At 48.6% G+C, this 25,875-nt stretch overlaps 1 protein-coding gene across 6 annotated transcripts in view; it reads left to right on the forward strand.

Annotated features, from left to right (window-relative positions):
• Positions 1-25,875, forward strand: part of plekhg4b (pleckstrin homology domain containing, family G (with RhoGef domain) member 4B) — a 320,410-nt gene that overhangs the window by 227,565 nt on the left and 66,970 nt on the right. For 5 of the 6 annotated variants that reach the window (XM_085989108.1, XM_085989111.1, XM_085989113.1 and 2 more), the window contains 3 exons: positions 5,348-6,692; positions 13,326-13,541; positions 16,828-16,951. In XM_085989108.1, coding sequence (XP_085845234.1) covers positions 5,348-6,692; positions 13,326-13,541; positions 16,828-16,951 — 1,685 coding nt within the window. The remainder of the gene's footprint in view (positions 1-5,347; positions 6,693-13,325; positions 13,542-16,827; positions 16,952-25,875) is intronic. The other variant, XM_085989112.1, reaches the window with a different exon arrangement.

The following is a 25,875-nucleotide window of genomic DNA, read 5'->3' on the forward strand; positions in this document are numbered from 1 at the left end:
AAAAGTACTTTGTTTGGCTGTAAAGCGGTTTAGAATGTCCTGAGGTCATGCAAGGCACTACTGTATATAAATGTAAGTTCTTTCTTTTCTTTCTATTTCACTTTGAAATGCCATTTTTTTAATCTAACATTTAATTCCAAAGAGACAGCCCTTCCCCAGAATGATTGCTTTAAACAGTACACTTGCACATTTGCTAAATCTGCACCCTGAGATGTACTGTATTGCTCTGTTCGTGCCAGTGGGCCCTGTCAGGCAGCCCAAAGCAAACTTTCCCTGGGTCTTCCCAGCCACTGACCTAACCTTATCCAGCTAGTTGGCTTTGGTCATGGGGTGAGTTGCATGAGATCCCAGCACTGGGTGGCAGCAGCACAACAGTAACATAGAAGCAGCTTCACTGAAGTTAGCCTTATGCATGTAAGTAGAACCTTTACCCGAGGGCTATCTTCATGGGCAAATATTTCAGTATCTTCCCTCATGAGCTTAGCAAGTCCATCTGGTGAATATCTGAGCTATACAGAGTCAGAAGGTACCAGGTTCACCTGTGCTGAGTTGTAGTGAGGCTGGGGGTGCTGGAATTGGCCTCAACACTACTGTAGAGATTGGGGCATGAAGGGAGACCAGCCATGGCTCCTGGTCCTCATCACTATCCAGCAACCCCTACGGTAGTGTGCCTGCATTGGCACGTGGTGAAAATGGGATATGGGCATGGCTCGACTTTTGATTCCCTCCAGGGTATCCCAGTGACACTGTCAGAACTCACACATAAATAATGGGCGGTTTGGTGAAGAACCAGGGTGAGTGTGGAGGGGCGGCGGGGGGGGGGGCGGGTGAGGGGGATGGTGGGGGGGGGCATGGGAGGGGATTGGGGGGAGGTAGGGGAGATGGATGACTGTGGCCTGTGAAAATGGACCCTGGAAAAGGGTCACCCTGTCGTGAGAGTTGGGGAGGGGAGAAAACTTAGCTGAGAAAATTGGTGCTAAATAAAAAGAGGAAAAAGTGTTTCATTGTAAATCACTTTTTCTTGAGAAGGAGAAAGGCTTTGTGTGCTATTTTTGTCTTTATGATTTGTCAAAATGATCTGTTTGACACTATTTATGACACTGCATCATTTTTGGCAAACTTTGTGTTGTTCTGTTTTCATGCAGTATTTCACGAACACAAGAGTCTCTTTGAGAAATCCTGAATTTGCTTCTTGTTTTTAAGGTTAGGATTTCCTCATTTTGAGCTACTTTCTACCCATCCCCTTTTCTGGTCACCTCACAACGTGCACCATTTGCCAAGCGAGCAGGTGGGAACCCTCCTTTCCGGAATTTTCCACTGCTGCTCTGGAGATGGCCTAGAGGAGGTGCGTGGGGTGATCTGGATTTAACAGCCCCTATGGTTTTTCTCTCCTTCCCTGTGGAGATGAAGCGAACTTCCTCTTGTTGCCACAATGACCTAGCTGAGGCCTGGAGAAGTACAGACAGCGTGTATGCAGCGAGCTTGTACTCCGTCTTTCGGATGAGACGTTAAACCAATGCCCTGTCTGCAATCTCAGGTGGACGTAAAAGATCCCATGGCACTATTCAAAGAACAGGAGGGTCCTCGCTCAACTAACATTACTAATAAAAACAACACCTGTCTTTATCACATTGCTGTTTGTGGGACCTTGCTGTGCGCAAATTGGCTGCCGCGTTTCCTACATTACAACAGTGACTGCACTTCAAAAATTACTTCGTTGGCTGTAAAGCACTTTGGATGGTCTGAGGTCGGGAAAGGCGCTATATAAATGCGAGTTCTTTTTTTCTAGGTATACTGGTAATAGTTCTGACAAATGTGTGGATGTCAGTGCCATTGGCTCAGTTGACCCTTGCAGGGGAATTTTCTCTGCAGTGTTGCAAATGTGCTGGGTTTGCTTCAGTCCCTCTTCCTCTATCAGCTGTGATGATGGTGGGTTAGTCCTTGCCTCATGCAGGTACCTCTGTCGGAGTTTTAGAAGCCTTTCTTCCACTGTCTGGATGTTGTGAAGATAAGCTAAGCGTATGTATCACGGGAAGCGATTTGCTGCCCTTATTGCCCAGTTCTGGATTGTTTGAGGTCTCCTCACCTGTGTGGCCACCTCTTGTTGCATCAGGCTGGGTAACTACATTCCAGGATCAGACGAGGGTAGCTTTGCACAATCTGAGGAAAATTCTTGGGCTGCCTCTGTGCTTCTTTCCACAAAGGACTTGTGTTTGGCCCAGCCTGGCAGTAAAGGCATCGATGAGTTGTGTCCAAATTGTTCCCAGGCACTTTGTTCTGCTGGTTTTTCAAAGTGATTTAAATAAAGGGCCTCTTTAAGCATGCTGATGTGAGTTGCCGGCTGATTTTCTTTCTCTTTGTGGTGGATAATCTATTTACAGTGGTGCATTTGTCCTTTTTAATAGAGTACAAGGTCAAATTCGGTTCTGATCAGTGCCCTCAAACTGAATTTGATCTGCGCCATGTTTTTGGGGTATGGTGAAGTACATTATTAAAACCTGGGAGTGCACCAGTCTCTGTAGTTCACCTAGTCACTTTAAGTGAGACACTTTAAGAAGAATCGCATCAAACTTCATGCCGAGAGCATTGAGCGGACATGGGATTACTTTACAGACGGGTATTGTGAGGAGGGAAGGACAGAGAACCAGTGCGGAGTAAAGAGCTTTGGGACGTCCTGAGGTCATGAAAGATGCAAGTCATTCCTTGTTTCTTTCCAAGCTTTGTTCCTTTGTCCTATTACTATTACTATCCACTTTTCAAATTGTACAGTCGGGCCTATTTTACATAAAGTTTTACACTGGCAGTAAACTCTGTGTGCTCCACACAATAAGGTGTGTGTATAACTTGTCTGTACTTTTCAAAAAATGTCATTTTCTGTAAATAACATGTGCGTCTTCTAGAATCTTGTGTAGCACAGCTTTAGGGAAGGGCGAAACTATTTTAATTATAGGCAGGGCAGTAATCTCTGTGGCCTTCAATATATATTTTACAGGTTTTCTAAGGTGTTAAAGCAGATGTTATTTGAAGGATGCGGATACGATCTGGCTTCTGTCAGAATATTCACTGTACAGCCGTTAAAGGGATGTTGTCTTCATGAAAAAAAGGTTTCATACATAACCCCCTTATGACTGAGCCAGTCTGTCCAGTGACTAGGTGAACTACAGAGACTGGTGAGGTCTCAGGTTTTAGGCTCAGTGAGTTCAAGTCCCACTCCAGAGATATAATCCAGGTCGACACTCCCAGTGCCAGTACTGAGGGCGGGCTGCACTGTCGGAGGTGCCGTCTTTCGGATGAAATGTTAAACCGAGGCTCCTTCTGCCCTCTCAGGTGGACACAAAAGATCCGATGCCACTATTCGAAGAAGAGCAGGGTAGTTCTCCACAGTGCCCTAGCCAATATTTATCCCTCAACCAACACCACCAAGATTGGGCTAGAAATTCACCTACTTACTGCCACTCCGTAGCACCATGAAATGGCAATAAAACAGCGGCGGCCGCTCTTTCGCCAGCTGATGGCGGGTCCCGTGACGGCCGCCTTGGCAGCGCCCTGGGAAAAGTATGGTGGCGTGGTGACGTCAATCGGCATGCAATGCCGACTTAATGTCACCAATGCGAACTTCGACCTCAGCGCTGGGTCCTTAGCATGCCAGGTTAACCTGGCCTGCAAGCAGGCTGACAGTGGTGATGTCTGCAGCTCTTAAAGGGACACACACATCATTCAGGTAAGTTTGAATTTAAGGGTTTTGGACTTTTACATTTTTTTTTATTGAAGTGGTGGCTTGCTGCAATAGATGTGAAAAGTTTTTTATGTGTGTAGGGACTGCTGCTGGATGCTTGCAAGGGTTCGGATGGTAAATAAAGGCCTTTGAGAAGATAGAACATGCTGCAAATACTCAGCGGGTCACGCAACATCCATGGAGAGAAAAACTGAGTTCACATCTCAGGTCGACATGCTGCCTGACCAACTGAGTATTTCCAGCATTTTATGCTGTCATTTCACATTTACAGCATCCGCTTGCAGAGGGAAGAGGAAGCCGAAGAGGAGGAATCAGACGGAAGGATGCATCCCAGACAACCCCTTTGTGGCCAGGATATCCAGGATGGAATCATCCGCCTGCGATCCCACTGGCTGGGCAGGCTGCCTCTTCTTGTTGACCCACTGGCTGGGCAGGCTGCATTTCTTGGGTGTGTGAAATGAGGAAGGCACAAGGGTGGAGTTGTGCTGACGGGAGGGCAGGAAAGCAAGAGGTGCATGCCAGAAGGGGGATAACGTACGAGGATACCTGCATCTTGTATCCTTTCAGCCCTGCCGCTGGCCAAGGGAATCCTGACTGATTTCCCCTCTCAAACTCAATGTTGCTTAGGCCAGTACTACGCTGGAGTGTCAGCCTAGATTATGTGCTCAAGTCTCTGGAGTGGGGCTTAAACCCACAACTTTCTGACCCAGAGGTGAGAGTGCTACCCCTGAACCACAGCTGACAAATCAGGAGTGGAATCCTGCCTGATTTTCCGCTCCCTGATCGAAGGGTGCTGAGGCCAATTGCAACACTCCCACTGCCACCCTAGCCGAGATTAAGTAACTGAGCACAGACCAGGGATTGAACTGGGATCTCACTTGTCTGTGTGGCTTGGTTGAATGCATTTCAGTGAATCATTGGAGGGAACCTGCTGTTGCAATCTTTTGAGCAAGAAAATGTCTGCTTGCGTCTGTGTGGTGTTGGAAAATCAGGGAAGCTTGTTGTTAAGATAATCAATAGATTAACATAAACTTGATGACAAACTCATTAGAGACCAGATTAAGTAAACCAATGAAAGCCACGCACTGGTGTTCTTTCATATAACCAACATGTATTTTTTTTGATTAGTCGATCCTTATTCCCTGGCTAATCAAGGTGTGTTAATAAATGATGAACATTAGCCCCTGTCTATGCTGAGTTAGTTTAGACAGCAGGAGCAATGACAACTTGCACTTATTTTGCTCCTAAGGTAGAAAAACATCCCATGGCGCTATATAAATGCAAGATGCCAATGGGCACCAAGCCAAAGAAGGGGATATGAGGAGGGATGGCTTAAGACTTTTGCAAAGTGGTAGGTTTTAAGGAGAGTCTTAAAGGAGTAGAGCGAGGAGGAGAGGTAGAGAGGTTTTGGGATGGAATTTCAGAGCTTAGGGCCTAGACAGCTGAAGGCATGGCTGCCAATGGTGGGGCAAAAGGAGGGGTGGTGGGTGCATATGTGCCCAACATTTGGCCTTGTTGTTCCTGGACTAGAAAATGGAAAACCAAGCAGGTATCTTGCTCCTTGAGAGGAGTTGTGTGGCTGCGTTAACATTGTCTTTCTTTTACTTGCAGGCCAAGTACGCAGGGCTCATCTTCCGTCATGAAGGCTGGCCACTTTGTGTCCATGAAAAGGTGGTGGTGCAGTTAGCATCTCTCCACAGGGTCCCTCTCAAGTTTGGAGATTTTTACATACAGATTGTACCACAGGGGAACCAGTCTGCAAAATTGGTGCTAAAATGTCTTTCCAGAAATGGACAGTCAGTAGAAGAGGTTCTTGTCCCCGAGTGTGTCTATGCGAATGTCTTCACCATGGAATTTCTAGAAAATGTGAACCGTGAGAGGAACTGTTCTCTGCATAGCTGTCTTCTAACAAGTGGCACTGCTGTTCTGAGAGTACATTGGAAGAACGTAATTAACCCTGCGTTTGTCAACAGGCCGAAAACCATACCGACCCATTTCTACTCCAGTTCAGTTCACCATGACCAGTTGATAGATACCAGCTTCGCCACAGAAAAGATGCCTCAAATGACGGAAAGCAGCAACTCGCCAGACCATTGCACCTCTGGTGATGCAACGGTTTCATCTGAGAAATCAGCAATTTTGGAAGATAAAATGAACTGTGAGACTCATTTACCAGGGGGCATTCAGTCTTTTGAAAGAGATCTCAAACAGGAGCCTTCCAAGGGATCTAGTGAAGGAGATTGCTCATTGTTTCCCCAAAATTCTAATAGCACTGAAGTATCTCCTTTACCAACTTTAGTTCGACCTAGTCCTCTTTCTGCTGAGACCCCAACAGTCAAAGATGAAGTTCTGGTGGTTCCTATCCCTGAGAGCAGGATTAGTACAAAAGTTTTAACCTTTGCCACAGACTTAAGCAGTCCATGCCAACGGCGGAAGCAGCAACGGGATTCAATGTATTTTGAAACAAGGCGCCTTTTCAGAAAATCGTACATGGAGGCTCTGCAGAACCCAATGCAACTGGGCTTCAGTTCTGAGGAATCTATAGCCGAGGAAATCATGGAGCATAAAACTGAAGTGATCAGTAATGGAAACTTAAGGACATGTAATAATAGAGCTGGTGACAAGCAGAATCGTAAGCATGACCTGCCCAGTGACAGGTCTCCAACTAAAGGAGGGAATGAAGATGCTAGAAGCAGCCAGCACTGCCAAGACCCAGTTAGGCCTGTGACATTGCAAGAACATTCTTCTGACACTGGCAGCAGAACCTGTCGCAGGAGATCCAAATCCTTGGATATGGCCTACAAGAACTTACAGGACAAAGCACTAAGGACAAGATGCTCTTCTGGTGATTCCTCAAGAAATCAAAAAAAAGTATTAAATGGACACGCAGCGGAACCGGAGAAGCTGGATTCTGACGTGTGTTTGGTCAAAGCTGGAAGCAGCTCCACTACTCCAGGTAAAGACTGAAATTCAGATCAGCTATCTGATTTTTCCAGTTTAAATCACTATCAAGTCTTAAAATGTCAGCCAGGGTGTACAACACTCGGTGACATGGAATTTCCTCGTAGTTGGAAGTGAATTGGAGCAAGAGCCGCTCCAAGGAAATTCCGGGATGCTTTACACATTAGGTTTTGGCTCAGTAATAACCAGATGTGGTTGGACAGAAAGCCCTTCTTCCTTCATGGCTTTGAAATGATGATATAAATCTTTCCTTTATACTCCCCCATTGTTTAGTGGATAAATGCAACACCCACTGTGCTGCTGATTAGACTTCAGTCTTGTGTTGAGTTAACTGATGCAAAATTTTCCTCATTGTCCTTGGGATAGGGAGAGAGGGTAAAACAGTGGGACAAGGGTTCGCACTCCAGATCACGATGCAGTGATCTTTGTAGAAAATGCACAAGTACAGACAATTATTGAGAACACTATCACTCCCATGGTTAAATAGCAAAATCCAGTAACAGAACGCGAGGCAATCCATTTCTTCCAGCGATCCAGCAGTTCATGCTCTGGGTAGTGTTTCCGTAACAAAGGCTCATTTTAATGTGGACGGGTCGTTAGCCTGACAAAGGGAGGAATGGCTAGATGTGGTGGGTGGGGGGAAGTGGGGGATGGCTGCCCCACTCATATCAGACACAAGTTTCCCGCTGGATGTCAACCCGCTATTCAGGGAGTGGAAATCTCATCACTGCTCGCCAGGGCTGTCTGGAGTGGGGCTCGGACCTGCAACCTTCTGACTCAGAGGTGGAAAGGCGACCACTGAGCCAAGGCTCACTCCAGATTAGAGAGGAGAAGCATCAGCTGAGGTTTCTGTTTCTTATCACAGTCCAGCGGTCCCGCTGGATAGTGCGCACGCGTACACTGGATAAGGAAAGGCTTAAGCTCGACAGCGATAATCCCCAGGGCCTGCTGTTTGGGCTCACAAATAAATAATGGCTACCTAGGCCAGGTACCTGAGGGTAACTGGTGTTTGTGCAACTGTACCGAACGAGGAGTCAACAATTTCAAGAGAGGAACTGGAGAGAATTCTCAGGTAAAATAAAACCAGAACAATATGCTATCTCACAGACTGCCTAACTGTGCTGACACAGACATCCTCTGATGCCTCTCTTGAATAAGCTTAGCATTGGAGGTTTCACCTGTCAGAATCACTTTAATCTGTTGCCACACTGACATGAAAACAAGCCTTAAATTGCTGCAAAGATCTGCGGATGTGTGGTTAAATAGTTGATGTGTGTAAAAGGGTCCCGACCTTTTATCTGTAAAACCCGAGAGAAATGTCTCATTATAAGGAAACAATGGTTGGTCCACATTAACCTTTGACACTGTCCAACCGAGTCTGCTCAATGCTTTTGATGTAATTATGAAGGTCAGAGCAACATGGAAGAATGTTTTCTTCTGTTTGTTAATCTTAGCAAAAAAAAGTAGACGTTCGTGCAAAGTGATGTTGCCTTCTTACATAGAAGCATACAGAAGTTACAGCACAGAAACAGGCCATTCAGTCCAACTGGTCTATGCCAGTGTTTATGCTCCACATGAGCCTCCTCCCATCCTACTTTATTTAACCCTATCTGCAAATCCTTCTATTCCTTTCTCCCTCATGTACTTCCCCTTAAATGCATCTATGCTATTTGCCGCAACCACTCCTTGTGGTAGCGATTTCCACATTCTTCCCACTCTCTGAGTAAAGATGTTTCTTCTGAATTCCTTACTGGGTTTATTAGTGACTATCTTATATTGATGGCCCCTAGTTTTGGACTCTCCCACAAGTGGAAACATCTTGGGGGAGAAATTGGGTGAGTAGCGCCACCTGTTAGCGCCTAAAGAGGCAGTCAGTGGCTGTAGCGCCACTGGCTGCGTCTCCGGCGATATTCAGTAGGGGCGCTAATGGTGGCGTTAGGCATTTGCGCTGCGCCGCCACCGATGACGTCATCGGTGTGCGCAGCGCCCCATTTGCGATATTTGGTAGCGAACGCCGCAGTTGCGCCGCTCGCTACCCGCGCCCGGTTCACGGGACCTTACTGTGCTGGCAGCGGCGCAAGTTAAGGTGGAGGTGCGGGGCGGCCGCCTGCCAGCACCTCCGTCCCCGGCCTCCTAACCCCCCCCCCGCGGCATTGCCGGCTGTTTCCTGAGAGCCCGGCACTTCTCCTTGGTGCCGGGCTCATTTGCCGGCACTCGTGATCGGGGATCGCGCTGTTGCAGGCACCTCCCCCTTAACAGTGGGAGGAAGGCCTGCAGTACCGCAGTGTGTCGTGCCGCAGCATGTGGCGCTGCGGCATGTTGCGCTGCGATAATCAGTTTCAGCGCCCTAAGAGGGACGCGGAGCACCTCGAGCCTCGCCCCGTCTTCCTCGAGGGGCACTGAAACTGAATTTCTGGCGATCGGTATCACTCCGATCGCTGCGCTAAATCCTGCGCTCAGGCGACTTTTGCGCCACTTTGGCGCCCCAACCCAATTTCTAGGCCCTTGTCTATGCCTACCCTATCAAACTCATTCCTAATTTTAAAGGCCTCTATCAGGTCACCCCTCTGCCTTCTCTTTTCTCGAGAAAAGAACCCCAGCCTGTTCAGTCTTTCCTGATAGTTATAACCTCTCAGTGTCATCCTTATAAATCTTTTTTTCACTTTCTCCAATTCGTATACCTGTATATCCTTTTTATAATATGGAGAACAGAACTGTGCCAAGTACTCTTAAGTGTAGTTTAACCAAGGTTTGATATAAATTTAACATAACTTCTTGGCTTTTCAATTCTATCGCTCTAGAAATGAACCCCAGTGCTTTGTTTGCGTTCTTTATGGCCTTTATGTTTGTGTTGCTAACATATTTGTACTAACATCTATCTTCTTAATAATGTTAGATGACCTTTTCTTTTATTTGTTCTTGCTAGGCATATGACACTGGCAAGGCTGCATTTATTGCCCATCCCTAGCTGTCCCGAGGTCATTGAGAGTCAGCCATGTCGTGTCGGATTGGCATCACAATTGCCACAAGCAAACATGTATCAAAGACTCTGAGTGCTCTCCATGTTTACAATAGAGATAACAGCTTCCTCCAATGTCTTAGATGCTAAGGGCATTGCCCAATGTGGAACTGAGCTGTAGAGACCAAGAAGGTTCCAAATTCACCTGATCTGCCTTGATTTAGAGGATCTCAGCTGGGGCAAGTCTAGGTTCATGGGAACAGGAGTAGGCCATTCAGCCCCTCCTGCCCGTTCCGCCATTCAACCAGACCATGGCTGATGGCATTCAATGTGGGGAAGTCGGAGGAGCACTACGAATGGTTTCATCATTCCTAGGCTAGGGAGGCAAAAATCAGCCCATCTTCTACTGCTAATCGCTATCCAGGGATTGCAGGAGGAGTGTGGATATCAGGCTGTGATGCTCCTGCAATTCAAAGAGCTTACCAGACCTTGCTGTCTAGGCTTATGTGCAGAATGGGTGAGATACTGGAGGATCAACAGCATTAATGGAACTATAGCCCAGATTTCAACCCAGGCTGTCCAGTGCAAATGGAGTGGGATGGTAGTTAAAATGGTGTGGGGGGAGGTTGCACCATGTTCTTGATGCATTCCTGCCCACACCACTTTAACTACACGCAGAGCAGAATCGGGAGGGCAGCCCATCCCAGCCAGGGCCGGCTTAAGATGCAGAAGTCATGGCCTGATGGTGTCAGAAAGCATTAGTCCAGTGCAATATTGAGGGAGTGGTGTACTGTCAGAGGTGCTGTATTACGGATGAGACGTTAAACTGAGGCCCCGTCTGCCCTCTCAGGTGGATGTAAAATATCCCACGGCACTCCTGGCCAATATTTATTCCTCAACCAACACCACCAGAAAAACAAATTATTTGGCCATTTATCTCATTGCTGTGGTGCAGCTGTGCTTTCCCTCACAGCTACAGTGACTACACTTCAAAAGGAATTATTTGGCTATGAACATTTTGGGACGTCCTGAGGGTGTGCAAGGTGCTGTATTAATGCAGGTTCCTTCTTCCTTACATTATCTGAGCCTGATCCTGTCTCCAGCCAATGTCCTCATGCATGCAGTTCCCAACAGAAGCCACTGTGTAATCAGGATATTTTCCCTTCCCAAGCTGAAACCAATTATAGCACCTAGCCACTGCACTGCTTGAGATCAGCTAACTGAGCACAGACCGGCAACTAAACCCAGGACTGTTGTGTCGGTACCTTTCTACCTAGACACAATTTAGGACTCAGAACCCAGAGATTCAAACATGAAGTGCTTTATTCGAAGGGAAAAGGAAGTTCTGGAAAGTTCTGAACAAAGAGAGCTAAACTTAACTAAGAGAACACCCAACCATTTATCTGCTGTGACAGCGCCACCACAGGTGGGAGGAGAACACACAATACATAACAAGGACCTTCTGAGTTTATGAGGTTTTATCATCATTTCCAAACGTACTTAGTAGTCGGCGGCAACCATGGAATCCTAACTGGTGAGTTAGCGGTAAATGCAAACCAGAAGATGAATTCTTGTTGTCACATCCTTGACATGTAACTGATAATGAAAGGATAATTCTACTTTGTGTTACATCACTGGCCTACACATAACAATATTTAATAGACCATCAGTAAAGACATGTGTAGGAGATTGTCAAGTGAATAGACATTTGCAACATGAAGTGCTGCCTCTTCATGTCAATTCATGTCAATTTGAGTGATGGAAAGAAAGACTTGCTTTTCACGACCACTGGACGTCTCAAAGCGCTTTACAGCCAATAAAATACTTTTGGAGTGTAGTCACTGTTGTAATGGAGAACATTGTATCTGACTAGTGTTTACATTGGTGAACTTTAAAATTAGTTCTGGCATGATATCTACCCATGAAGTGGGTCTACTTTAAACCGACACTGAATTGGCATATAGTCAGGTGACTGAAATTGCCCAATGGAGGTCAGATTTCAGCTGGTTCTGGATCCAGTTTCACTTTCAAATGTCAATGTAAACAAAGCTTTGCATGAGTGTCTCAGTTCAATGAGTCCCACACCACATGAGCTATACTTTCCTGCACTATTCTGTGCATCTTGGAAGTGTTGTATAACCTGACAGATTAGTATTGTCTACAAGTACAGTAGCAACAATGACAAATTGCATTTATATAGTGACTTTAAAATATCCCAAAGTGCTTCACAGGAGCATTATCGGACAAAATTTGACACTGAGCCACATAAGAAGATATTAGGACAGGTGATCAAAAGCTTGGTCAAAGAGGAAGGAGTTAAGGAGCATCTTAAAAGAGGTGAGAGAGAGGCAGAGAGGTTTAGGAAAGTAATTCCAGAGCTTAAGGCCTAGGCAGCTGAAGACACGGCCACCAATGGTGGAGCGATGAAAATTGAGGATGCACAAGAGGCCTGAACTGGCGGAGTGCAGAGATTTAAGAGGGTTGTGGGGCTGGAGGAGGTTACACAGATAGTGAGGGGCAAGGCCATGGAGGGATTTGAAAACAAGGATGAGAATTTTAAAATTGAGCCAACGTAAGTCAGCAAGCACAGGACTGATGTGTGAACGGGACTTGGTGCAGGTTAGGATACAGGGTCAGCAAGCACAGGACTGATGTGTGAACGGGACTTGGTGCGGGTTAGGATACAGGGTCAGCAAGCACAGGACTGATGTGTGAACGGGACATGGTATGGGTTAGGATACAGGGTCAGCAAGCACAGGACTGATGTGTGAACGGGACTTGGTGCGGGTTAGGATACAGGGTCAGCAAGCACAGGACTGATGTGTGAACGGGACATGGTACGGGTTAGGATACAGGGTCAGCAAGCACAGGACTGATGTGTGAACGGGACATGGTACAGGTTAGGATATAGGGTCAGCAAGCACAGGACTGATGTGTGAACGGGACATGGTATGGGTTAGGATACAGGGTCAGCAAGCACAGGACTGATGTGTGAACGGGACTTGGTGCGGGTTAGGATACAGGGTCAGCAAGCACAGGACTGATGTGTGAATAGAACTTGGTGTGGGTTAGGATACAGGGTCAGCAAGCACAGGACTGATGTGTGAACGGGAGTTGGTGCGGGTTAGGATACAGGCAGCAGAGTTTTGGACGAGCTCAAGACCAGAATAGATGCTTCTAGAATGATTGAAGGAATGGTTTGTGAGCATTACTGTACTAGTTACATCCGGGCTCCGAGTTTCAGAAAGAATCCACCACAGGGTTAAATATCAAAGGCCAAACCAATAGTCTTATTTTTACTACGCATGATAATTATTAGTAACAGCATTTATATTTCACTTGAATCTTGCAAAACAGCAACATGTTTTCTTTTAATCTCTCATCGCCTTCGAAAATACTTTTTAGATATGTTGTGTTGCCAAGGGTCACGAGCGTGGGCAGGGAAAGCAGAGATCCCATGTAGAAAAATAAGAACCTTCACATCTCGGGCACTTTGCCCAGTGGCTTATCAGCATACATATTTTATAATTTCAGTTTCACATAAAATACCAGGAAGAATCCTTCTGCAAATTATTCGTGCTTTATTTTGGTACAGTTGTGAGTCATTTATCGTTGGAGCGCCTCAGAGTATTGCCACATTACTTAATGGGACCGATTTGCTTTTTGCAGGTTCCTCCCAGAGCTGTGCGACTGAGATGCAGAGGAGGGGCAGCTGCCAAGCAGTTTTAAGCCAGACGTGGGAAGCTGCAAAGATTCCTCCTTCAGCCCCTTGCCCTCAAGCCGCACTGCAGGCCCAGCGCGCTACCCAAGCCTGCAGCAACCTCCCCACTACGGCCGCAGAGGTCAACTTGGACTTGCTGCAGTCGGGAGTCGCCCAGTTACCAGGTTGGTATGCTCACCAGCAGAAAATGGCTTCAGAGTGTTACAAAAGGAAACAATTAAATGGCAGGCGGGGGGGAACAAAAGAGCAAGCTAAAAATCCAATACTCTGGTGGTTTTCGCTAAATTATCTGTTAGTTAAGTTCTTGGCCAACACATCAGTGAGACACCTTGAAAAGTATAATGATGAGCATTCAGGATGAATTAAAAAAAAAAGTACATAACTCAGAAATATGTTACAAGCTCCCCTGATGGCTGAGGTCCAAATGCAGCATTAATGTGGAACTGAGTTGTATTGATCAGGATTGTCTACGGTTTGAACCCTGGTCTGTGCTAGAAAGGGGAAAAATTGGCATTGGTTCCCACCAATGTTCCACCTAATTTACATCGAGAAAGCCGGTCCCAGGCTGCGCAGGACCGTCAGAGAGCTGCCACGGCCGCACAACATATAGGGAACATTGGTTCCCACCCTCGATGATTATTTAGGCACCTAGAATCATAGAGCACAGCACGAGGCCACTCAGCCCATCGTGCCTGTACCGGCTATTTGAAAGAGCGATCCAATTAGTCTCACTCACCTGCTCTTTACACATAACCCTGCAAATCTTTCCTTTTCAACTATATTTCCAATTCCCTTTTGAAAGTTATTATTGAATCTGCTTCCTCCACCCTTTCAGGCGGTGCATTTCAGATCATAATAACTCGCTGCCTAAAAAAATCTACTCATCCAACCACCCCCTAATGGGTATCTGGCCCCTGGACGAATAAGGATTGTGTTTGCCTGTGATGCACACTTGAATAGCTTGCTGTCTCGGCTCACATGTAGAGTCTGGCTACTTGGGTGAGGTACTGGTGGAAGGCTATCACTTGTGGTACCCAGGTGGTTTAGAGTCAGAGTTGGTAGTCGCAGTGCTTCTTGACCGAGTGTGTCATTAGAGGCGATGCTGATCTTGATCTGGTCCATATTAGTGATCCAGAAAGTGTACAGGAAATGGATGTCGCAGCACCCCTGAGATACAGCGACCACAGAATGATAAAGTTTTACATAATCTGCGAGGTCACAAATATACAAAACCAGGAGCCAGTGACATAACTTTAAAAGGGCTAAATTCAATGAAAGGAGGGAACAACTAAAGCAAATAGATGGCGGAGATTGTTTAGCAACACATCAGTAGAAGACAACTAGGACACCTTTAAAGGTATAGGGGTAAAAATTTGGTTGCTTTGCACCTCCCGTTAGTGCCCTAAGAGGGCTCTAATGGGGCGCAAAGCAACTAGTGCCCGGGGACAGCGATGTTTGCGCCGCTCGCAAAATTGACGAGACATTTTGCGGCGGCGCTAAACACTACCGCCATGATCGTGACGTCAGTCGAGCATGCAATGCCCCGGACTGGATATTGAGTGGCGCCCCCTGCCTTTCTGCCTGCTGCTAGCAATGACAGGTTGAGGGGAGCGTTTTGCAGTCGGGAAGGGACTGGGGGAGCACTATTTAAAGGTGACCGCTTCCTGCCTTTTTTTGTCGGCGACATTTTTGCACCAAGCATTCTGAGAGAGAGAAATAGACTTTTGGAGAGATTCAACGCTGTGTGAAGGAGTTTAGGGTACTGAGCAGCACTTTGCAGGTTCATTTTGATTTGACCTTGCATCGATTTAGAAGAGACTGTGGGGGCTGCACTCTGAGCTCTTTCCTTGGGCCTCTCCATTGTTCTTTCCAGCAGAATTGATGTACAGGTCTCTCCAGGCCGAGATTCAAGGCTGCAATGAGCAGGGTGTGGATGGAGAGCAAAATCAACCCTCCCCTTTAAGAACTGTCCGGCGCCATTGTGTCTGTGTTCCATTGCTGACTGACATCACATGAGCTTCGCCAGCGCTCTGAGGTAGCGCCTCGCTCTTTGGCGTTATTGCCTTAAGAGAGGTGTGTAGTGCCTGATTTAGCGCTCCAATCACCTCCAGGGGCGATAGAAGCCAAGTTTGCAGTCGGAGGCGATAATTTGCGCCCGGCCGATAATTGCGCCCCAAACGGGGCAATACCGAATTTCTCCCCCACAGTGCTGAACATGCAGGATAAATATACTCCCAAAGCCAACAAGCTCATACTCAACAAATATGACCCTTAATGGATTAAAAAACAAATTAAAATGTGAGATAAAGAGGAAAACGGCCTGTACAAATTCTACAGGGAGAAAGGAGAAGGGCTTATTGGGAAGAATCCGGAAAATTTGAAAACACATTAAAAGGGTGTTCAGAGGGGCAAAGCGAGAAATGGAAAAAAGCATAGTAGCTGAGACTAAGTATAAAAGTGAAGAATTCTTTCAGTACCACCTGGCATGGTAACTAATGGAAGGAAACTATTTGGCCATGCCTTTGGCCATGATTTTTCACTTCCAATGGGCAAGGCTCCCAGCAAAGGCCTCCATGCAAAATTGCACAAACCCAAATTTTTCTGAAGTAAGCGGACCAGTGGCATAGATTTACAGGAAGTCACTGATATACAAGCCCAGTGTTAAGAATGTTATTACTTCTCCAACTGGTCCAAAACATAGCTATCTGACTCCTGCAACAAATCCCTCGTCCACAATATGTACTTTGCTGACTTACATTGGTCACTTGTCCCGAAATACAAGAAATCCTCGTCCTCCTCTTCAAATCCATCCATGGCCTCACCCATTCCAACCTCCTCCTGAACCCTTCTGCACTTTAACTCTGATCCTTTGTGTATCTCTCCCATCCCTTTGCCCCACCATTGATGGCCGAGCCTTCAGTTGCCTTGACCCTACTCTCTAGAAATTCCTCCCTAATCCCTTCTGCCTCTCCTCTTCTCTGTCCAACATTAAAAACCTTCTCAAATCCCATAATTTCAACCAAGCTTTGGTCACCGCTCCTACTCTCTCCCTGCTTGGCTCATCATCTATTCCCTTATCTATGACTATTTATTTTTCTCACCCCTCTCTGTAGAGCACCCTGAGACATTTTCTATATTGTAACTGAATACTTTTTGCCAAAGATAGATGGGGGAAGAATGAATACACATGTCATGAATCTTATCATTCATGGAGAAATGACTCATGAAATAACACTGGGTGGCCAGCTGGTGGCGCTGTCCAAGGAGTATAAATACTCGGGCGTGGGCCCAGCTTGCCCAGGACGTTTTTGTAACCAGGAACTAGTGATGTAACTAGAATCTCATGGTTGTGAAACAGTTGATTAAATCCTTGCTTTATACTCAAACCAAGTGCTTAGTGAGTTTTCTTACATCAACACAGTCTCCGTTATTTGTAATTTTACCCCACAGGGAGCAGAGACAAAGCTGGTCGAGCTGTGATCCAGATCTGCACACACAACGTAATCTGGGTGAACCAAAGCTGCCCCAGCACAGAGCTGACCCATCTGCTGTTGTACTACTACACCATTCCCAGGTATGGAAACCATAGGTGCCTAGGGATGTTTGTTTGACTTGATACCATCCATGTGCTTTTGGTGAGATCCTGCCCGGTCCGTGGTTAATTCTACTTCATCTATTAAATGTTTATGTCCACTCTGTTCAAATCATTGACATTTCGTTCAGAATGTTGGTGATATTTTGCACTCAGCTGAGGGACGTTAGCTTCTGCCTTTCAGACACTCCATGTTAGCTTCAAGTTTTCCCAGGTCAAGTCTGGCACCATTAGATGCAGTGTAAAGTTCCCTTCTCTCGTGACATTTCCATTTCCCAAATTAGGTGCGGCTCCAGAGGTGGATTACTGCAGGGACTGCAGCCAAAAATATAGGGCGTCTGGTAAAACTAATCTATTGCACAACCCAGTCTTGAGTCTCCTTGTTTTACCCATTTCTTTATTCCTCCTCCTCTTCCTCGCCTGAAGGCATTGAGTGGTACTGGGGTTCGGAAGGCGCTACCATAATCAAATGGCCATTCATCACATGCTGAAATTGACAGTGTGACGGGAAGCCGCCTCCAACTCACTGACTTCTGCATTTAACTGCAGCGTGTTAGTCTGCGTGCGAGAAATCCCCTCAGGAGAGGCGGCTTGCCAATTTAAATATGTTAACAGGTGTTTTAAACTTATTATGGGTGCACGGGTTTCCCGGGCTTCCTGGAACTCGTCAGTGAAAACAAGGCGAGAGAACCACGGCAATTGAGGGGACTGAAGAAATGATAGGCAAAAATTCCCGTAAGTACTGAGACCTCACAGCTGCTTCCGTGTGTGAAAGGCTTTTGCTCACAGTACTTGTTGTGAGAGTTTACTTTTACTACTTTACAGGTGATTTCTATTACTTTGGAGCTGACCTTCACTACTTAAGAAGCTGGTGCTTCTGATCTCCACTTTGCATGTGTGGTGTATCCGATCAGCATGGGTGCCACTTATGCTGTTTTAGCTTGGACCTCAGCTGGCCAGCAGCAGGAGCACCACCAGCAGCACCAGCATGCTCCTCACAGACTTGTCACTCCACAGGAGAGAGGGGATGAGCAGAGAGGTGCAGCTCGCAGGAGGTGACATCCACAACATAGGGTGTACAGACAGAAGATCAGCTTCCTGGACATGTCTGAACAGTGTCTCAGGAGGCTCAGCATCTCGCATCAGATCGTCACAGAGATTTGCAGCCTGCTGGAAGACCTGATGCCAAGTTGACCTGTTGGTCAAGCTTTATCAGTGGCTGTCAAAGTCACCACCGCCCTCAACTTCTTTGCCTCCCTTCCAGGGATCTGCCAGAGACATTTACAAGATTTTGCAGTCGGCCGCCCACAAATGCATCACTGATGCCAGTTTGCCAGGGCAGGCAATTATGTACATGATGTGCCTCAATAATTCCGAGACTCGATGTTAGCGAAACAAAACAAGGCTTTTATTAACTTAGAAAGTAACACGTGAGAGAGGTATCTTCCTTCTGGAGACTGAGGCCAGACTGAGCTAGCTTACAAAAGGGGCCAGGTATGGGCGGAGCCCTACACACAGCACATTCCAGCACATTCCAATAAACAATACAATGAGGACTGGGGGAAGGGAGATGACACTGAAACCGACCACAGTCACAGGCAGTGATGGATGGAATATTTCATCACATTCACCCCTTCTATAGATTTAGTCTGTTCGGGGGTTTGATAGTCCTCTGCGACCGACGTGGCTGTTGTGGTGCCGCGGGTGTCAGCTGGGTGTCCCCGGTAGCCTCCTGGGTCTCTGCCGGGGGTGCCGCCAGGGTTGTTGAAGGGGTAGTTGGTGGGGGTGCCGTTGGTCGATGTTCTTCCGGGGGTGATGAAAGAGTAGTGGGTGGGTAAGAGTTGCTGTGATCGTTGTTGCTGCTATTGCCGTGGTTGTTGTCGATGCCGGCTGGGGCGACGTCTTTTATGGACACGGTGTCCTCCCTTCCGTCGGCGTGCCGGACATATGCATATTGGGGGTTGGCGTGGAGTAGGTGTACTGGCTCCACCAGAGGGTCCGTCTTGTGGCCCCTCACATGCCTTCGCACGAGTACCGGACCTGGGGTGGAGAGCCATGACGGCATGGATACGCCTGAGGTGGATTTCCGGGGAAAGACAAACATTCGTTCATGAGGCGTGGCATTAGTGGCCGTACACAATAGCGACCGTATCGAATGGAGCACATCCGAGAGGACTTCCTGCCAGCGGGAGATAGGGAGGCCCTTGGTCCTTAGAGCTAGAGTGACTGCTTTCCATACTGTCCCGTTCTCTCGCTCCACTTGGCCGTTACCCCGGGGGTTGTAGCTGGTGGTACGGCTCGTGGCGATCCCCTTGGACAGCATGTACTGGCGTAGCTCTTCACTCATGAAGGACGCCCCCCTATCCGTATGGATGTAGCTCGGCATACCGAACAGGCAGAACAGGCTGTTGAGGCATTTAATGACCGTGGCGCTGGTCATGTCTGGGCAGGGGAAGGCGAATGGGAACCGGGAGTATTCGTCCACAATGTTCAGGAAGTAAACATTGCGGTCGACGGACGGGAGGGGGCCCTTGAAATCTAAGCTGAGCCGCTCAAAGGGCCGTGTAGCTTTGATTAAGTGGGCTCTATCTGGGCGGTAGAACCGAGGCTTGCACTCAGCGCAAGTGCGGCAGTTCCTGGTCAGAGACCGAACTTCCTCAATCGAGTAGGGTAAGTTACGGGACTTTATGAAGTGGAACAGCCGCGTGACCCCTGGGTGGCAGAGGTCGTTGTGGAGGGTTTGTAGCCGATCCCCGGTGGCGCTGGCACACATCCCTCGTGAGAGGGCATCAGGGGATTCGTTAAGGGCCCCTGGCCGGTAAATGATGTCGTACTCGAAGGTGGAGAGCTCGATCCGCCACCTAAGAATCTTATCATTTTTAATCTTCCCCCTCTGTTTATTATTGAACATAAACGCTACCGACCGCTGGTCGGTAAGTAGGGTGAAGCGTTTGCCGGCTAGGTAGTGGCGCCAGTGGCGCACTGCCTCCACGATGGCTTGGGCCTCCTTTTCCATGGAGGAGTGTCTGATCTCGGGCCCTTGGAGGGTCCTCGAGAAGAAAGCTACGGGCCGCCCCGCCTGGTTGAGGGTGGCCGCCAAGGCGAAGTCAGACGCATCACTTTCCACTTGAAATGGAGTGTTCTCGTCCACTGCCTGTAGCGTGGCCCGCTCAATATCCTGCTTAATGCTTTTGAAGGCGGCGTGGGCCTCAGCAGAGAGCGGAAAAGAGGATGCTTTCAAGAGGGGGCGGGCTTTGTCGGAGTAGTTGGGGACCCATTGGGAATAATAAGAAAATAACCCCAGGCACCTTTTCAGGGCTTTGGGAGTGTTGGGCAGGGGCAGCTCCCGTAGGGGGCGCAATCGGTCGGGGTCTGGTCCGATTTCCCCATTCTCCACCACGCTGCCTAGTATGCAGAGGCGCGTGGTGTTGAAAACGCACGTGTCCTCGTTGTAGGTGAGGTTTAGTTTTTGTGCGGTTTCCAGGAACCTCTCGAGGTTCGAGTCGTGATCCTGCTGATTGTGGCCGCAGATGGTGACGTTGTCGAGGTAGGGGAAGGTTGCCTGCAAGTGGTGGTCATCGACCATGCGGTCCATCTCCCTCTGAAAGACCGAGACCCCATTCGTCACCCCAAAGGGGACTCTGAGGAATTGGTAGAGGCGTCCGTTCGCCTCGAAGGCGGTGTACGGGCGGTCCTCTGGTCTGATAGGGAGCTGGTGGTACGCTGACTTGAGGTCGATGGTGGAGAACACCCGGTATTGGGCGATTTGGTTCACCATTTCTGATATGCGGGGTAGCGGGTAGGCGTCTAGTTGGGTGTACCTGTTGATCGTTTGACTATAGTCGATCACCATCCGTTTCTTCTCGCTACCCCTTACCACTACCACTTGGGTGCGCCACGGGCTGTTGCTGCGTTCAATAATGCGCTCTTTCAGGAGCCTGTCTACCTCGGTCGCGATAAACCGCCTGTCCTCCCAGCTGTACCTCCTGCTTTTGGTCGCTATTGGCCGGCAGTTAGGGGTAAGGTTCGCGAATAGCGAAGGCGGCTTTACCTTCAGGGTAGCCAGACCGCACACTGTGAGGGGCGGCTGGGACCCACCGTACTTGAGCGTGATGCTTTGGTGGTTGCACTGGAAATCCAGGCCCAAGATCACGCTCGCACATAGGTTCTTCATGATTAATACTTTAAAATTATCGTATACAGTTCCGTTAACGCCCAATTGCACCGTGCAGTAACCCAGAATGGTCGATGTCTGGGTTTTATCAGCCATAGAGATGGTACCCTGAGCAGGGACCACCTTTAGGGGGAGTTGTTGTGCCAGTTCAGGGTGGATAAAACTCTCCGTGCTTCCACTGTCAATTAAACATTTAACCCGGCACCCGTTTACCTCGATGTCCACCATTGATTTGGATAGCGGGTGCGGCCTGGTCTGGTCCACTGTGACCGATGCCACTGTAGGGCCCTGATCGATACAAGATGGCGTCCACGCTGTCTGCTCATAAGATGGCGGACCCCACGAGGTCGGGCAAGATGGCGTCCAAGATGGCTGCTCCCACGGCACACACACGGCGGTGGCGGGTTTTCTGGCGGTTGGTTTTCCGGCGGGGTTCCCTCTGCACGCCTTCCCGAAGTGCCCCTTCTTACCGCACTTAAAGCAGGTGGTGCCTTTCGCCGGGCACAGGTTTCTGGTGTGTTTTGGCTGCCCGCAGAAGTAGCAGTTGGGTCCCTGACGCGTCGCGGCTGTCGTAGGGCTTCTGGGGGGAGAGCGGGGCCCCGCCGGTGTCGGGCTGCCGGGCGGGGAAGATGCCTTCCAAGATGGCGGCGTCCTCGGTGCACACGTGGCGGCGTGGATGGCGCGGGCTGAAGAGTAGGCGTCCGAGTTTCTCTGGGCCACATCCAGGGATCGCGCGGTGTCCGCAGCCTGTTTCAGGTCCAACCCTGTTTTTTCCAGCAGTCTTTGCCGGATGTAAGTGGAGCTGAGGCCTGTGATAAAGGCATCGCGAACAAGCTCGTCAGTGTACACTGCGGCTTTTACATCTCGGCACTTGCAGTCTTTGCCAAGCATTTTCAGGGTGCTTAGGAACTCCTCCACCGATTCCCCAGGTCGCTGTGCGCGAGTAGCGAGCAGATGCCTACCATACACCTCATTCGTAGGCTGCTGGTAATGCGCCTTTAAGATGTCGCAGGCGGCCAGGTACGTATCGGCGTCTTGGATGAGGGGGTAAACCCGGTGGCTTACCCAATTCCGCAGAATTCCGAGTCTTATCCTCGCAGCGTCCGTAGCGTCTTTGACGGCTGCGGAATTGTCCAGGAAGAATTCCATACACTCAAACCAGTGTCCGAAGCGTGCTGATGCGTCCGGAGCATGTTGATCCAAATCCAAACGTTCGGGTTTCAGGAGTTGATCCATAGTGTTGAAAAATAAGTTAATAAAATTGATGTGCCTCAATAATTCCGAGACTCGATGTTAGCGAAACAAAACAAGGCTTTTATTAACTTAGAAAGTAACATGTAAGAGAGAGAGGTATCTTCCTTCTGGAGACTGAGGCCAGACTGAGCTAGCTTACAAAAGGGGCCAGGTATGGGCGGAGCCCTACACACAGCACATTCCAGCACATTCCAATAAACAATACAATGAGGACTGGGGGAAGGGAGATGACACTGAAACCGACCACAGTCACAGGCAGTGATGGATGGAATATTTCATCACAGTACACTCTGCCACCGATGATGCTAGTCAGAGTGAACGGGTGCTTGGGTTTGCATCTCTGGCTGGCTTCCCACAGATGCAGGGCATCATTGACTGCACACATGTGGCCATCAAGGCACCCCCAGATCACCCAGGAGTGTTCGGCAACCATAAGGGCTTTCACTCCATCAATGTACAGCTGGTGTGCAAGATTCCCAGGGAGCTGCCATGATGCATTCATCATGCGCCAGTCCACCCGCCCTGAGCTCTTCACACCTTGGCACAGACTTACTGGCTGGCTGCTTGAAGACAAGAGCTATCCACTTAAAACGTGGCTGATAACACCCGTGAAGAGCCCAAGCAATGAGGTCCATGAATGCTGCAGTCAAAGCCATATGACAATGAGATGTGTCATTGAACAAGCAATCGGCATGCTGAAGGTGCGCTTCAGGTGCCTTGACAGATCTAGAGACGGCCTTCAATACGCACCAGCCAGGGTCTCCAGAATGATCGCGGTGTGCTGCGCTCTGCACAACATTGCACAGTAGCGAGGATTGGACCTTCAGGAGGAGCAAGGGGCAGAGTGCAGTGCCTCTTCAGAGGAGGAGGATGAGGACGAGGGGGAGGAGAATGAGGAGGATGTGGAGGAACGTGATGCAGCCAATGTATCAGCAGCAGCACACATTGTTGCCCGGGATGCTCTCTTAATGGTGAGGTTCAGTTAAGTTGCACCAGTGCACCCATCCGGCAGCCACATGCTAAACCCGCTTGCCCCCCCCCACCCCCTCTTCCCCCAACATAAAGCAGTCCAGCAATCAACAAAGCATCCCTTTCACAGCCACCCATTGCTCGGCTTTACGTCTTGTTTTACCATTCATTACAAGTGCAAAGGCCACTTGCCAGGCAGCAGGCAAAAGTGGGCAAGACGGGAAAGTGGTGCAAACAAATAATATTTATGTGGCTCATAAATTAAACAGAAACTTAACAATCTAACATTGTGCAACACTCCCATGTGCATACCCTTGTACAACTACAAATCTTTACTCTTCCTTTTTCCTTTTCCTATGTGGTGCAACCCCTGTGGCTTCAGCAGCGGTAGAGGCAGGCTGCACAGATCACCCACCCCGCAATCAGTACCCCACGTGCTGCCTCGTGTCCCAGTGGCCGAGTCTGCCCCTGCACAGGTACAGGTGGAGCAGTCATTGGCAGCTCCAAAACCTAGAGGATGTCGGCCAAGAGTATCTCAGCAGTCAGAGCTGCATGCACTCATTTGATTGCCGTGTTTGATGCTCCATGTAGGTGGCCACTCTTTCCATGGACAGACATCATCGCAAAGTTCTGACATGTCATGTCACTCATGCTTGAGACTCCGCCAATCTCTCTTCAAGCGTGAATGACTACCAGTACCTCGCACATTCTTTGCTGCAGCTCCAGAAATATCCTCTGCATCGACGGCTCCAAGGTTCAGCATCTGCGTCCAGCCGAACAGAGCTTGGAGTGTCCTGCGCCCTCTGACATGGACTCTCCACTGCTCTCCCTGTCTCCACCATCCGCTCTTGCTCACTTGTGATGTGTGAGATATTAGTTGAAAACCCAACTATCTGTCTTACCGGTCCCCCGAAGTGTGAGTATCGGAGCTGGTGCATGGTCTGCATGAGTCCTGTGATGGTGCACCCTCAGAGTGTGTTACCTCCTCTGAGGAGTCATTGTTGTCCTCCTGGATCACCTCCTGTGGAATGTTTGATGGCCCTGTGGGAGATTAAAGACATGAATTAGAACTGTCACGGTAAGAAGGTTTCAAGTGAACATTATGCACATGATCATATTTCACTGGCTGCTGACGTCAAGTCAACATGAGTGAGTGTTGTATGCCATGTGGCTGTGTTATATTTAATTCTCTCACCAGGTAGCTGGGAGGTCCCCGTCTCTGATGGCCAAGCATTCTGGAACTCCGCTTATCTCCAGCGCCTCCTCCTCTGCAGCTGTCAGTATCGAGATCGCTGGAGGACCACCTCCGGTTCTCTGCCTCTCTCTGGTGTTCTGTGCTCTCTTATCCTGCAAGGAGGGGAATAAGAGACTTATGAGTTAGAGGAATGGCATGTGTTGAACGGATGGATGGACAACATTTGTTGAGGGTGACTATGAGGGAGACTTTGCATTAAGATGAGGGTCAGTGTGGATGCACAGATGGAGATGTGAGGAATTGAATAGACAGAGAGGGATGGTTGCGCCTGCAAGGTAAGTTGGTGTGAGGAGTGATGTGCAGGAGAAGGCTTGGGAAGGCAGAGTGATGGGGTTGGCATGATACACACAGCAGAATGTAGTTGAATGTGGCATTATACTCACCTTTCCTGCCCTGATTAGTTCATTAAACCGCTTCCGGCACTGTATCCAAGAGTTTGGCACCACACTCCTGCTGCACTCCTCCTGAGCAATCTCCAGCCATGCCTTCTTGGTCTCTGTGGCAATCTTCTTCCTTCCGTCAGCAGGGAAGGGTATCCCCCCGTGGGCCCATACAGACCGCAGCATCAGGTCTAGGGGCGCATCTGTAAAGTGGGTCCCTCCTGCTCCCTGCGCATCGCCACGTTAAAAAAATCCCCCCAGTAAGTGTTGATGGGCTATTCAACTGAGGAGGTCATCATCTGTTCCTTCCATTAACTAATGTCTACACACAAACACTTTCTAACACGAGTCATTGGGTAATGATCTGGTGTGCGAATCCAAGTAGATTGTGCTCTCCGGTCATCCACGGGCCCTGGGGCCAATTGCATTGGCCTTACCACCACCTTGGGTGAGATCAGCTAATTCAGCACAGATTGGGAATTGACCTGGGACCTTCTGGTCACATGCTATCTTTACCAACTAAACCATTTGCACAAGCTAGAATTCCCCCCCCCCAGAATCTTATGCTGGTTTACATGATGGGCACTACATTTACATAGATACATAGATACATAGAAGATAGGAGCAGGAGTAGGCCATTCGGCCCTTCGTGCCTGCTCCGCCATTCGATGAGATCATGGCTGATCCTTTAATTCAGTATCCCGTCCCCGCCTTCTCTCCGTAACCCTTAACCCCTTTTGCCCGTAGAAATATATCTAATTCCCTCTTAAATATATTTAATGAGCTGGCGTACACTGCCCTCTGTGGCAATGAGTTCCACAGGTTCACCACTCTCTGAGTGAAGAAATTCCCCCTCATCTCTGTCCTAAATGGT

Source organism: Somniosus microcephalus, chromosome 5 (assembly GCF_052327205.1).
Source record: "Somniosus microcephalus isolate GS21.2 chromosome 5, FLI_Smic_1.0, whole genome shotgun sequence".
In the NCBI taxonomy this organism is placed as follows: Eukaryota; Metazoa; Chordata; class Chondrichthyes; order Squaliformes; family Somniosidae; genus Somniosus; species Somniosus microcephalus.